Raw genomic sequence first — 16,153 nt, 5'->3', positions numbered from 1 at the left:
ACTCTTTTAACCCTAGCTCAATTATAGTTTCGGTAACACATTTTTAACTAAATGACTTGATTAGCAAGTCTTGCACTTTCATAAACACACAGTGTAACGGTCTTGGCTATCCAAGGCATTACAGGGTGATTGCTTATGATTCACGTTAGTTGAAAGAATATGAACAGAGGTACCCCACTCATGATTTAGAGTTGGCAACAGTGGTCTTTTCATTAAAGGTATGTAGACATCATCTTTATGGGGAGAAGTATGAGATTTACACTGACCACAAGAGCCTAAAGTATTTTTTCACACAGAAAGATCTAAACATGAGACAAAGGCGTTGGCTGGAGTTAGTGAAAGATTATGATTTTCATATCTTATTTCACCCAGGAAAGGCCAACGTTGTGGCAGATGCTTTAAGCCGGAAGGGTCCGGGATAGATTTTCAATGCGAGAGTGATATCCAGAGAGTTAGCAGAGGATATGACCAGAGCTGACATAGAGTTGCTGGTAGGCCAATTGGCCAACATTACGCTACAGTCTACACTATTGGAAAGAATAAGGGAATGTTAGTTGGGTGATCCACAGCTGACCAAGATCAAAGAGGATGTTTTAGCTGGAGTGTCTAGAGATTATACAGTGTCAAATATGGGCTTGTTAAGATACAAAGGTCGGGTATGTGTTCCGATGGACACTGCTATGAGACGAGAGATTCTGGATGAATCTCATACTACTTCTTACTCTTTGCTTCCAGGCGCCACAAAGATGTATCAGGATGTGAGATCGTTGAATTGGTGGCCTGGGATGAAGAGGGATGTGGCAGAGTATGCGGCTAAGTGCTTGACATGTCAACAGGTCAAGGCTGAGCATCAGAGGCTAGCAGGGCTATTACAGCCTCTGGACATCCCATAGTGGAAATGGGAGGACATCACGATGGATTTCGTGGGGGGATTACCCAGGATTGTGGGTCAACATGATTTGATGTGGGTTATTATGGATCGATACACCAAGTCATCTCACTTCTTACCAGTGAGGACTACTTATACAGTTGACCAATCTATGTGAGAAAGATTGTGCGCCTTCATGGGGCACCGAGGTCGATCATGTCAGATCGGGACCCCACATTCATTTCCAAGTTCTGGGAAAGTTTACAAAAGGCTATGGGTACACAATTGAAGTTCAGTACTGCTAATCATCCTCAGACAGATGGACAATCTGAGAGGACGATCCAGATATTAGAAGACATGTTGCGAGCATATGTACTGGACTTTGGTGGGTCCGGAGTAAGTATCTACCTTGGATAGAGTTTTCCTACAACAACAGCTATCAGTCGGCCATTGGGGTGGCTCCTTATGAGATGATGTATGGTAGGACATGAAGATCTCCCATTCATTGGGATGAGACAGGAGAAATAAGATACTTGGGTCCTAAGGCAGTTCAAAGGACCAATGAGAAGATTAGAGCTCGGATGCTCGCTTCTCAAAGCCGACAAAAAAGTTATGCTGATCCCAAACGCAGGAACGTGGAGTTCCAAGTGGGAGACTATGTCTTCCTTAGAGTCTCGCCATGGAAAGGGGTGTGAAGGTTTGGGAAGAAGGGCAAGTTGAGCCCTAGATTTGTAGGTCCATTTGAGATCCTGGAGAGGATTGGTCAGGTGGCTTATAGGTTGGCCTTACCTCCAGCATTGTCGGCTGTGCATAATGTATATCATATTTCAGCTCTTCGGAGGTATGTATCAGATGTGACTCATGTATTGAGTTACGAGGATTTGGAGCTTAAGGCAGATCTCTCCTATGATGAATAGCAGTCAAGATACTAGACAAAAAGGACAAGGTCCTGAGGAATAAAACTATACCTTTGGTTAAGGTATTATGGAGGAACAGCAAGGTCGAGGAAGCGACCTGGGAGCTGGAGTCAGATATGCACAGTCAGTATCCCGAGTTTTTCAGGTAAATTTCGATGACGAAATTTCTGTAAGGAGGGGATAGTTGTAATGTCACAAATTCCCTAATGTAGCTTAGTGCCTATATTAGGGGGCCAGGAGGGCCATAATTGATTTAATATGTGATTATATGCATGATTATATGAATTATATTATTATATGATGATAATTGCATGCATGTGGGCCCACTTCTTATAAGAAGGGAATTTTCGTAATTTTGGTCGTTGAGGGCATATTTGTATATTTATGTGCATGTATGTGATATATGGGTGAGACCACATTATTATGTGGATATGTTTGAGCTATTCGACATAAGACGATCCTAGGAAGCAAGTTAGCAGTTCGGTCATAACAGGGCTAATTACCGGGCTCGGGGTGAGCCTAGGGGTAATTTGGCACTTGGTACATTATCGGACATGAGCGGGTAATGGGATATGATTTAATAATTATTTGAGGATATTGGAAATGACGGTAATTGGAGGACGTTAATTATGATTAACGGGATAGGTGGGAAATAACAATTTTGCCCTTGGGTGGCTTTGAAGGCTTTAGATGGCCCTAGGGGCAATTTGGTCATTTAGACCATTGGATATATTCAGCCAAGGAAGGTTGTAGAATACACAGGCAGCAAAACAAAGGCTCTCTTCTCATCTCTCTCGATCATCTCTCTCTCTCTCTCTCGGTTAGCTTTTGAGGCAAGCTAGAAGATTTGAAGCCTAAGATTTTGAGGCTTGAGAGTTTAGGTTTATGTTGCAGCTATTGAAGGGATTTAATTTGCAATTGAGGTAAGGAATTCTAAGTTTAAACCTTTAGTTTTACTCTGTTTTTAAGGTGGTTTATAAGCTTGAGATTTTGATCTTAGAAGTGAGTGTTTTAGGTGTTGAGAGGCTTGGGTTTTATAACTAGATTGGTGATAGTTTTGTATTAATGTTTGGTTGTGATATTGGGATTTTTTTGATGAGTTTTGGCTGAGGTTTAGATTGAGAAAAATGCAGGGGAGCTGGGTTCGCGGGGTCAAGTCGCGACCGAGTTCATGCAAGTCGCGACTTGAGTGAACCCCAGAGCCTTCATTGGGCTCTGCCTGGCAGGGGCGCCGCGGCCCTTGAGGGCGAGTCGCAGCCTGCCCCTGGCACCCAGATAGGGGGCTCTCTGTCTTGGGGGCGCGTCGCAGCCCTTGGGGGCAAGTCACGGCCCGCCTGTCCTCTTTGAACCAGGCTGGGTTTTTGTTTAGTCTTAGGTGCGGGTTTCGAATTTCAATGCTCGGGATCGAATCCACTAACTGTTTCAGTAGGATTCGAGGTCTCGGGGGCTGGGTTTTAGTACATGAACCTTTTATTACTCATTTTATAGATGGGATTTCATATTTGGTTATGATTAGGTGACCACTAAGGGCCTAAAGACAAGATCATTCTCAAGGGTTGTTCTTTATTTATTTTACGCTCAAGTCTAAGGTAAGAAAATTGCGCCCAGTATGTGACATACATGATTATTGATGAGGCATGGTGCGTGCTCTATATATGGACATTGGTTGCATTATAATTGCTTAGCAGCGTTGCTTACTTGTGAATGGCACTGACTTATTAGTCAGAAACGACAATGGTGTTTAGTACTGGTCGTGAAGCTCTAACTTATCAGTCATCATCGGCAATGGTATTGAGCGTTGGTCGTATGTAATTGACTTATGAGTCAAGAGCGGCATTAGCGTATTAAATGCAGGCCAAAATGATTAGATCTAATCAACAAGAGCATTAAATTCTTGACCGACCTATTGGTCGAAGAAAACTAAAGCACTTGGCTAGTCTATGACTAGTTACTCAGAGCCAGGGCTAAAAGGCTCATGTGACTTTATAGTCACATGGCTTAGGGCACAAGACCCCCGAGAGACTTATTAGTCATCTATTCAGGGCACAGGACCCCAGAATGACTTAACAGTCATCATCTGATTAGGGCTGCAAGCCCCATAATGATTTCATGATCATTTATTTATATTGTATACATGTCGTATTAAGTTTTCTTGCTGAGTCTTGACTCACGGGTGCTATGTGGTGCAAGTAAAGGGAAAGAAAAGCTTACCCAGCCTTAAATGGAGAGCTTAGGTGGCGACGTCTACATATGCGCCCGCTTTACCATCATGGCCAAGGTGTTTCTCAGGGGAACTAGGGTTTAACCCTATTTTTGCCGCTTAGGTCGGCGGATTGTAACTTTCGAACTGTAATGACCATTTTGGATTGTAAATAACTTTGTAAACACTTTTATGGGATCCCATGTACAGTTTAATGTTTTTAGTAAAATATATCCATTCCTTTTAACCGAGATTTTAACCTTGTCTCATTAATAACACTTAGATGCACGTTTATGGCCTAATGGCTCGTTTAACGAGTTAAGCACTATTTAAAGTACACAGTGTGACGATCTTGGCTAACCAAGGCGTTACAGTCCCAGACGCCTTTCCGTTAGGATTTTGGAGACCACCCCCTTTTTAGGCTAGGGGGCCACCGAATTAGGCTTATAGCCGGGTGACATGTGTAGGATGCCAAGTATGTAACGGGAAATTCCCACAGAATGTGAGAATGAATAAAAACGCATTTTTCATTTAAGGTTAACGACTCATTTTGCTACCCTCATGCCACTTATAAGTATGAATGGGTCACGATTTTGGACTCCTGCTTTACCTTGGAGCAAGACTATTCTCTGCCCAAGCTATAAACCCTAAAAGGCTTGTGATTCCGGCGAACTTTACTCAATACAAGTGACTCGTGGACTAGGTATTTAAATATAAAAAAGATTAATATTTTAAAATTTTGGAATCGATATACCTATATATTTTTTTAAAAACTAATATATGAAATTATTAAAAAAAAAAGTAAAATCTAAAAGTAAGGAGCATGCTTTATTTTGTTGTTGAAGACTTAAATTTATAAGGAATTTTTTATTTTTGATATTTAGGTGTTTAATTGATTTTTGAACTTGTGAAAAAATATTTATTTTAATATTAAAAAAGTAATTGATCTAAAATACTCTATTCAAATCGCACTATTGCGGATTGGATTGTATTTGAGTTGTTATGCAAATTGGATTGGATCTAAAATATGAAATACACACTTGCAGATTGGATGCACTATAAACAAAATAGTGTGAATCGAATTAGATGAACAACCCTATACATGAATACTCTTCTCTTATAATTGAGAGTAACAGGAGCAACCTAAACATGTGGGGGTCAATATAAAATGTGATATTTTTATAAAATACTATATACAAATGGTATTTTTTTTAAATTGAAGGTCTTTTTTTATATAAAAATTGTATTTAAAAAAAAAAAATTTATGCTGAGTAATGATATGTGTATACAAAATATGTATTAAAACATTATACTAGTGTCACTATTTTTTAAAATAACGGTGCATATATATACTAGGTCAAAACAACGTGCATTGCACGTTTACTTAGTTTTTATTTAGAAAATATGTTAATTATTTTTATTATGTTGTTTTAATTGTCATATAAATTTTAAATAGAAAATAATGTTATATATTAAAAATAAATTAAAGCAAAACATTGTCTATGATTTGTTTTAAAATAACAAAATCGTTAAACCAAGAATCCGTTAGACACAATTTTTATACATAAAGATATGGTGCATTCTAGTTTTACAATTTAATATTTTTATTCTAATTTCTTTTTAGAAAAAATACTTATGAATTTCAATATAATAAATATTAAACAAATTCTAAATTAAAACTATGAATTTAAAAAGAAGTTTTATTTGATCAAATTTTAATTTTTTTAAAGCCCACAAAAAGTTATATATAAATATATATATATATTATTTAATTAATAGCTAGAACAATTAAAATAAGTAATTTCTCATTAAAAAAGAAACTAAATAGTAAAATAAGAAAATATGTATATTTTTGTATTATTTCACTATTACATATACATTTGAATAAACAAAATATGTTAAATGACAAAGTAAACAATTAATAAAGGAAAGACTAAAAAATTAAGCAAATAAATATTTTTTTGTTATAGTTTTGAATACATATAGAATTGATAGAGTAATTTAAATATTTTAATATAAAATTTTAAAATATGTGCTGAGAAATTATTATGGCTTATTTTTAGTTTATTTACATGGTTTTATTATTTTTTATTTTTTTAAAATTTATTTACCTTATTTAAATAACATTAAAATTAACAGTATTAGAAAACATTACTAAAAATGATAAATCTCACATTTATAATATATAAAGATAAATATATTGATATAGTGGGAATTAAGTCTCTCCACACACTCACACACCCAACTACCTTAGCTAGGCCCAAATGGCATGGTAATATATATTTTGTGTGCACAAAATATAGCATGCACTAAATTTGGCACATCAATAAATGTTACTTTTTTATTTATTATATTATCACTAATTACTATAATTTAGTTGTTGACAATTAATGATCAACCATATATCATTTTTTATTTATTTTTTAATGATAAATTTCTTGGAGTACATTATTTGGATAATAACAAGTAATAAAAAAATTAATTTTTATATATTCTCAATAAATATTAAATGAATTATTGACTTTTTTGTATTAATTTGTATCTTATACATTGAAGCACAATTGTAAATATTGGGCCAAAGCATTAACTCTTTTTTTTTGGGAAATCTACAAAAATGCACTAAAAGTAAAAAAAAATCTGAAAAATACGGTGCATTACAAAAATACGGAATTTTTTGGATAAAAACACGGAATGGCAAAATTGTAAATACGGAGTGGCAAAATCATAAATAAAAGCTATAAAATACAATTTTTTGTAAACAACGTTTACAAACTAGTAAATATTTGTTACAAACTTGTAAATATCTGTTACGTGTTTGTAAATAATATTTACAAAATCCGTTATAAAATTGTAGTTTATTTTTTATTTTTTTGTAAATAAAACTTGCAAACAAATTTGTAACTAAATTTTTTATTTTTGTAACAATAGTTTACAAATCTAGTTTTACAACTACGAAATATATTTTTGTAACTAATATTTACGAAAATATTTTATAGTTAAGAAATCATAAACAAAATATACATAAAAATATTATATTTTTCTATATTATTACAATATTGTACCAAAAATTACATGAACCATCAAATTTATGTTATACAACTTAAAAATACAAATTTAAGATATTCATTATTTATAAAACACTTTATTAAATGTAGTGGTGAAATACAATATTTTTTTTAAACAAGTTTTACATTTTTGTAACAACAATTTACAAAACTAATTTCACAACTAAAAAGTTTATTTTTGTAACTCACATTTACATAAATATTTATAAATTTATTTAACATGATTATTACAAAGATTTACAAAACTAATTTTTTAACTTTAAATATATTTTTGTAATAAAACTTGAAACTTGGATTATATTATGATTTTGGTTTAACATTGAGTCTTGAGATTTGACATATTGTAATAATATTGGGATTATCTTTAACTGTATGTTGTAACATATAGTTATTAATATTAATTTTAATTAATAACATATTGTAACTTGTATAAAATATTTATTTATTTTTTGAGTAATTGTATAAATATTAATTTTAATATTAATAAATACATTTATTTTAAATAAAAATAAATTAATCTACTTTATTTTATTTTATTGAAGGTAGTAACTATAATTATTATTACTTTTATTATTAAAATAAAGGTAAAAAAATGGTTTGGGAAAACCGTATGCTGAATTCAAAGAAAAAAAAATTAAAACAAAGGTCAACCTATATATATATATATATAAATATATATAGTTGGGGCTTCCATATTTTTGTAATTTATTAAGTATACCGTATAAAATAATTTTTTTTTTATAATACGGTGTGAGATGTAATTATTCCTTTTTTTTTTTTTTTTGGTACTAAACTTAGTACAAAATTTACATTTTGCAATGGAGATGGTCTAAGAAGGTGATTAAAACTAGAGAAGAGTCTAGAGATCCCTTGAATCTCTTTCCTTCTTCCACTCCTTTTATCAAATAATTATAATTTATTGGCCTTAAATTTAAATATTAATTTCCTCTTAGTCTGTCAACAAAGAATATGAACTACAATATTTTGAAAGTCATATCGTATCATTTAGATTTAAATTTAGTATATTAAAAATTTTATAATCCCCATGTTTTTTCCACGACGCTCGTTATTAGGGGTCCTAATAATTATTGACTTATGCAAACGCCTTCTATTCTTAACCTATAACCAAGTAAGGATAACATCTTTTAGGACGCAAATGCCAGTACATGCCTACACATTTATAATTGAAAAAATATATATTAATTACATATTTTCTTTGAAGTTTGTGTAATGGAATCATTTAAAATGGAATCCTTTTTACAATCTAAGTACAATGAATAAGTGGTGCACGGTAATTATACGTGTGTTAATTCATGAATATACAATATAAATATACAACCATACAAATTGAGAAACACATTGCCTGTAATAATAATTATACCTCATCTCTATTTCACTAATTGCTATTGAATTTTAGACTTGATAGGAAGAAAAAAAAACCCATTTATACAATACTATCAAATTAGCATACATATTGAAAGGAAGCTATCCATGACCCCCACTTATACAAGGAAACTATCCATGACCCCCACTTAATCTACTTCTCAATTATTCAGACCTGAACATATTATTAAGGATCCTATCCATGGATAGTAGGTACCAGCATATGATGGAAACCACAAATTTCTTCTCGACGAGTGCTAGTAGTGGTTTATCATTACATATGTGAGTATTTCATTCATGGTCCAAAATAATGAAAGTCGTAGCAATACGACTGTGAACTATTAGAATTTTAGAAAAGAGATACTTGTAAACCTTTCAACTTCTTAATAACTATTTTCAAGAATATCATTGTGAATTAGACTTATATTTTACTCCATGAATAAGTGAGAGCAAGTAGACACAAAAGTTACCCTCCTATATCCATTTTCAGATTACACTCTCATTATCCAGGCAGTGAAGACGAAGAAACAAACAAAAAGAATAACAAAACTAGTCAATGCATCTCCTCTACGTCTTTTCGTCTACCAAACTCCTAACAAAACTCCCACTCACTCATTTCAGACATCATCGCCGCCGCCGCCGCCGCCACCCCCCCCTCTTTTCCCGCTACTCTACAGCCCATATAGGTACACTACTCACCTATTCTGTTGGAAGCTTCTCCGAGTAGGATGTCTCAATATACAACATGCTAATATCCACCAGCAGCAACTTCTGATGGGAGCGTTTCGGTTGAAGGTACTTGGTCTGTTTCATCTGATGCTAGATCTCCTGCTGCATCACCATTGCGTGACTGCTCTAAACTTTGATCAGGAAAAACTTCAGACTGCAAGGATGGGGCAATATTATTTACATGTAACCATGTCAGCTCCCACAAACTGTCCCCACCTAAAGCACTTCTCTGCACAAGCACTCCCTTTGTCTTCATAAGAATCAAGGTCTTCTTAAGCAGCTCAGGTACTAGTTCCTGAAGCTTCTCACTTTTCTTTCCTCTAACTTTCACTTTTATATATTTCTCCATTCGGCTGAGAACACCCAGCCATAATTTGCAGAAGGTTGTTAATTGAGATAGATCAGGAAGTAACTGAAGAAACACCTTCGGCAAGAGCTTCATGGCAAGTATAAGTGTTCCTTCCATGTTACGATAGTCTTTTTGAGAGTGACCTTGTGCAATTTCAAGCAAGTCATCAAGCATGGTGAAGATCACCAAATCAAAACACTGTAACCAGAGACTGTGAGGAAGATGTACCCCATCCACTCCGGTCAAGCACTTTTGCAATGATAACAAAGCATGATTTCTAACCTCTTCTCTCTGATCCAAACAAACTTTTCTTAATCCCTGAATGAGCCGCAACCACATCTCTCCAATATCCTGACACATCCTCATAGCATCCTCCTCTGCCATTGATTCCTTCGCTTCAGAGGCCCACCGAGTTAAGCAATCAACAGAGCCCGCCATTAAATCCAGTGCACGAACAGAACGCTCTGCCTGTCCAACACGAGACTCGGCAAACTGCCTTGATGCATCTACACAGAGAACATAATTGGCTGGCAACAAGTGGACCCCATCAGACATAATGAATAATAATGCATCAAATCCAGCCTCTGAGGCTTCTGGATGTCGAGCAGTGATAGAAAGTAGGGATGTAATGGTGCGCCACCCTAGTTGTGATCTGATATGAGAAGCATTTGCTTTTACTAGGCGACTAACTTCTTGTGTGATTTGTTCACAGTAAGCATCTGCAACCCGAGCATCGAGTTTCAATACAAGTTGCAATGACCGCAAAAGTTCATCAGCAAGGTTCTCCTTGTAAGGAAGAAGACGCTGACAAATACGGAGGAGGCCAAAAACAGCCTTCTCCACCAGAGCACATGGCATGACTGTTGACTGAACAATGTTGGATATGTGATCATAGACACCCTGCCAAAGAAGCACGATCCTGTCCCTGTTATTCAGGGTGATTGCTATTAGTAACTCCAGACAGAAAACTGCAGTGTCCTCATCCTCAGGAGAGCTGTTCCCTTTCGGAGGTCTCCCTGCAGCCCAGATGAGTGCTCGAGCAAGCTGCAACAGAGATTCAGCTTGCAGAAACTTACTCTCAGTAAATATGCTGTCAATGTGGCACTTTTGAATAGTTTGCAGGGTGCGCTGATGAGCTGCAAGCTGCTGCTCAGTAGGTTGCGACCTTGGCTCCTCTGTGTCAAGAGACAAGAGTTGACTAAATCGTCCCATCAATCCGGATGATCTTCTAGGAGTACCCATGGGAGGCATATGAGCAGAAGATAGAGAATTCGTGAGAGGTTTGCCGTGTCCAGTGTCAGCAGTGAGCTCTGACTCATCGGCTGCATCACTGGCCACACGGGCTGGGAGAAGGCCAAGCTTGTGCAACCTTAAGATGCAGTCCAAGATATTTCTCCAACCTGTGCGAATGTAATCACCATACCTGTTGGCAATAGTGAAAACAGTCACAGTTGCCATTCTAGCTTTTGTGTCATCACCAAATGCCAGTACAGGTTCCTCAACAGATGATGGGTTCAGAAGTGTTGTGAACTTACAGAGAGACACAACAAGATCATCAAGGACATCTTCAAGATGATGGCACGCTGAAATCTTTGCAACAGCTAGAAATCCATCAATACATGTTTGGTAAACCTCCTCGTGTTCTGCATGATCAAAAACCACAGAAATCGCAGCAATTGTTGGCCCTGACATTATAGCAAACATATCATGGTCTAGGTAGGCTCTGGAGTCTGATACTATGAATGGAGCAGTTTTCTTTGATTTGTGCATTAGGTCAATCCATCGACTAGGAGTCATTTCAGGAAAACCAGCCCCTTGTTCTGGGGTTGTGCGAATCTCATTCTTGATTATTGAGTGGTACAGTTCTATTAGGAAGTCTCGAGGGAGGTCATTGCCTCCATTTATATGCCGATTATTTCGGATAAAATCCTCCTCTGTCATTTTTTTCTTCACCTGTACATTGTGCTGATCTGTATTAAGCATTATCAGTGAATATGATAACAAGAGAGCAGCGTCCTTGTTAGCTAGAATCAAAGGTGATTGCTCATAATATCTCTCTGAGAATGCCTCTAGGACTCTTTGTATCTTTTGTGACTCTCCAGGCAGTCTGAATGTTTCTAAAAACAGTCGCAATGCAGTATCCAAATTCATGTCTTGGAAATCAAAAGTCCAAGCAAATTCATGAAGAACCTGAACACAAAACTCATCATGATTCCCCAGAAAATCCCCAACTAGATTCTTATCCAACCCAGCAGTATATCTGAAAAAGCATGCCACACTTTGAGGATCAAGTTTGTCAGGCAAAAGATGTGTTCCTTGGAGGAATTCTAACCCTTTCTTTGGATCCCTATTAAAGTGATCAGCTCCAATCATCAACCTTCTTTTGATGTATTTCCTCCGACGAACAAATGGAACCCAGTGACTAGGATCACTATAGTTATCACACTTCACCATCCAGAATGGGGTATACTCTTCAAGATTAACTGGGGTGTACTCTGAACCAACTGATCCATTGCTAACCCTCTCGGCCATACCCTGAATAACAGCAATAAGACCATCCAAAGCCAGAATGTGCATTGATGACAAGGGACAATTAACAGGGAAAGCACTTTTCGACAAGAGATTAGCGAGATCTTCAAAGACATTACTGCAGGTTATGTCACAATCTAAGTTAGCATACATTTCCACCATAAATGTTTTCTGTCGACAGAAGTCAACAAGAGCCTCCATAGCAACTTCCTGCTGCTGGTAAGATGCTCCATATCTGCTTTGTGCAAGCCTCAAAATAACACAAGAAAAGAAGGCCTCCAGCTGTAATTTGAGGTCAGTACGCAGATGATGATACAGATTAAGAACAATGCTGCATACCATAGAAAGAATAAGCGGACTGGTTGACAGGCCAAACTGCATCAAATTACGAAATAATTCATCCTGAATCAAACCCAGCAATCTAGGATGATGACGAATAGAGGGGCCACCCAACTCTATAGCAGAATTAATCAAACCTAAGGCAAATAGAGGCACATCTTCATCAAACGCTAAAGTATTTGATCTCGGACCCATTCCAACATTCTCAACAACATTTAGCAAAGAGCATAAGAAATGGAATATTTCTACCATGCAGGGTACTCCATATGGTTCAGTCATCAGACTTAAGTCATATGGTACTGTGTCCTTTCCAGTGCCAGTCCCAATTGTATCATCATTCATTCCAACTGCTGCTGCGCCAACAGAAGTATTGGAGGCAAGATTAATAGATAATGCTTGACCATCGTATTCAGAAGTCATGTTTCCATTCTCCAATTGCCTGCTTCCAAATGCATATTCATTATTCAACCCAGAGCTCTGCAGAGAAAATAATAACTTCATGTTTAGTATTTTTATTTTTATAATTATAATTATTGCTATTGTTATTGTTATTAACGGAAGAAATAAACAATTAATTATTACTATTTTACATCATGTTCAGTCTCTACCCTATAAGCTGGCCTCTCTAATAGGTAAAACCAATAAATATGGCTGAGATTCATACTTTCTTTGCATATGCTTTTTGTTTTTTACATTATTTTCCTCCGATAAATTGCCTTTAGCTTCATTCATGTCCCAACAACTAATGCAGAACAAACAAAGGAAATATTCAAAAGACCAAAAAAAAAAAAACAAAGCATCAAACAGCTGTACCTCATTCATATTATTTATTCCATTTACCAGAGCACTTTCTGAGTTGCCAACATCAGGAAGGTGTGAGAAGATACACCTAACAAGTTCATGCATGGTGTGCCGAGCTATACGTTGCAATAACTCTCCTTTTGATCCTGCTTGGTGGACTATACGGAAACAGGTATTCACTATAGTACAAACATGTTGATTACTCAACATAACAGATGCTTTACTCTTCATACAACCCAAAAGAACTTGCAATATCTTCATTAGAACTACCTCTTCTGAGGCAGGATCAGTCACCTCAAATCGGCAACTAGTGACAGCATCAACTAGCAAGTGCATTGCATCTTCAACATGTACAGTGTCTTGATCAATGACATCGAGTGTTAAGATCTTGTAAACAGAAGACAAAGCAACACCAGTGATTGGAGCACCAGTTTCATCTGATCGAATCACATCCAGAAATGGTTGAAGATACTCAGAAGGGTTAATGGTATGCCAGTGATTCTGCCATGTAAAAATCTTCTTGCGCAATGCCTTCAAAGACTGAATTAGGGAGTGCTCCAGCTGATCATCCCCAGACATATAACGCCCACTCCACCTTACATTTCTCCTCATTACTGCTAACACAGCTCCTACTTCTGAATTAATCATGCATGCTAAAGTAGCTTTAATAGAATAGCCATCACATTCCTCAGGTTCTTCTTCAATTGACTTGATTCCAGTCTGCATCTTTAGCCGCCCCATCTTGGAACAATATTCTTAAGATAGAACCCAATTTCTACCTGTAGCTACAGACTTTTATGTGAAGCCTATGTAGAGACAGAGTAGAAACAAAAGCAAATCATTCCTTCACAATCTACAGAGATGACAAGGCATATTATTAGAAAGTTTGCATACTAAAATGTTAATGGAGTAAGAAATGTAACTTAAAGAAGGCTCCTTCATATCCTTCCGTATCATATCAAAAAAGGACTCTATAAAGCTACCACAATATTTAATTAGAATAAAGAATCATATATTCCATAATAATACTTATATATAGCAAATACAAGTATAATCCACATGGACGTGCACAACTGGGAGCCAGCATAAAAGCAATGCAACTCCATTACCACCATCTCAGAGTTACTACCAGTACCACCTCATTGTCTCTCCAGAGTCAATTAAACACTTCCACACAAACGATGAGGTGCAACCAATTACTTCATTTTTCATTAAGATACCACACATTAATCCCGCACAACTCATATACTCAATCACGTAATCATTTGAGATAACCCCAAAATCACAACTAAATTGCTCCATATAAACGGTTGTCGCCACTGGCCAACTTATTAGCACCAATTAGTCTAGTAAACTTTAGCTGGATATTATATCAATCTCATTATCAACGGAGACATCTCGACAAACTTGACCAGCCTAGAATGCATAACCAGAACCACATTAGATCAGCATTAAATATAAACTCCATAGCTCCCACTAACAGAATTCCATTTCATGAGACCAGCATCCTGAAGTAAAAACATAAGCAAAACTATTTGTCTACTGTAATGTTAGCATTTCTGAGAAATCAACGCTAAGACTTATAACCAAGTCTTCCAACATGGAATTCACAAGAAAAAATTGAAATACAGAATTGATCACAACAGATAAACACAAGTAGATGTAGTACGAAGTAAATACAAGATCCGGCCCATCAAAGTAAACCCAATTCAACACCAAGTCAAAAAGGATCGTAGTCAACTAGCTAAGAAAATAAAGGCAGCAAAACAACAGATCACTGCGCGCAGATCTTCCTATTCACGGTCCTAAGTCCCAACAAAGAAAATGCAAGAAAACAAGAAATTCTAAAACCCCCAACAGCGGCATCTGAGGCTTCAAGGCTTAACCCTTCAGAAAAGTTTTATGGAGATTAATTTAAACTCCAAAAAAAAATGTCAGCTGAAAATGCAATTTGCAGAGAGAATAGCATAGAAAACCTGAGATTGAGAAAATCCGGGAACCCTAAACCTCTGGAGAAGACGAACCAGGAAACAGAGAATAAAGAAAGGGACGAGTAAAGCCGCCCAGGGTGGCTCTGGTAGCTGCCGAAACCAGTCAGTCACCAAATCACCTCAGCTCTGGTGAGATTTTCTTTAGTCGTAATTACTGCTAATTATATTATATATATTTATATATTGGTTTTTTCAGCCGTAATTTTCTTTTTCTGGTTGTCGTGTCTTTTTATGGAGCTAATTTAATTTAATTGAGTATTATTTTAAATTAATTGAGCTCAGTTAGAGTGTTAAAAATTATTTTCACTGATTATAATTACTATTTCCTTTATTTTTCATTTTCTTGTACTGAAATGTTTTGTTTAAAAAACAAGGGCATTTATTTAATCCCTCACTTCAAATTGAAGGACCAAATTTCTTATTTGATGTCAACCATTGGATTCTCTTTTAATCATAATGGATGGTTGGATGATCATTTACTGTTCAAAAGTTGGTAAAATACCCAACTGACCCATAGCAACCTAATATTTGTTAGTTTTTTTATTTTGGATATTTTCACTCATATAAATTTTTTAATACAGTTCTATATTATTAATACAACTATTTATGAGATTATTATTAAAAAATATGAATTTAATTTAATTTATCATTACAGAATTTAATTAACTAAAATTTGTAGTTAAATTAGAAAATTAATCTTAATGAAAATTGACTAACAAAATTTCTAATAAATGAAAATCGTTTTGAAATTTTGATCAACCAATCACATGTTTTGTAAAAAAATTAACACACAATGCAATCAATCATATTTTAATAAATAGGCTTTCACATATTAAATTAAGATCTTTAATTCATAATCACACTTTTATAAATACAATTTTATACTCGCGAACCAATCATGTCCTAAATAAGTTTAACTCATTTGTCATTTTAATTTTTTTTTGTGGAGGGCAAGTAATTTGTTTTTTTATTAATCTTATTT

The 16,153-nt window shown here is 35.6% G+C and overlaps 1 protein-coding gene across 1 annotated transcript; it reads right to left on the bottom strand.

The window, feature by feature from the left end:
* Positions 1 to 8,794: 8,794 nt before the first annotated feature.
* Positions 8,795 to 15,338, bottom strand: LOC133798386 (ARF guanine-nucleotide exchange factor GNOM-like). The gene is made up of 3 exons (XM_062236651.1): positions 15,157 to 15,338; positions 13,193 to 14,033; positions 8,795 to 12,856 (listed from the first exon to the last, which is right to left on the bottom strand). The coding sequence occupies exons 2-3, from the start codon at positions 13,919 to 13,921 to the stop codon at positions 9,182 to 9,184; spliced, it is 4,404 nt and encodes a 1,467-aa protein (XP_062092635.1). The 5' UTR covers positions 13,922 to 14,033; positions 15,157 to 15,338; the 3' UTR covers positions 8,795 to 9,181.
* Positions 15,339 to 16,153: the final 815 nt, after the last annotated feature.

The sequence above is a fragment of the Humulus lupulus genome, chromosome 8, assembly GCF_963169125.1.
Source record: "Humulus lupulus chromosome 8, drHumLupu1.1, whole genome shotgun sequence".
Classification (NCBI taxonomy): domain Eukaryota; kingdom Viridiplantae; phylum Streptophyta; class Magnoliopsida; order Rosales; family Cannabaceae; genus Humulus; species Humulus lupulus.
Note: the sequence above shows the minus strand (reverse complement) of the source record. Positions and strands in the feature narration are given on the sequence as shown.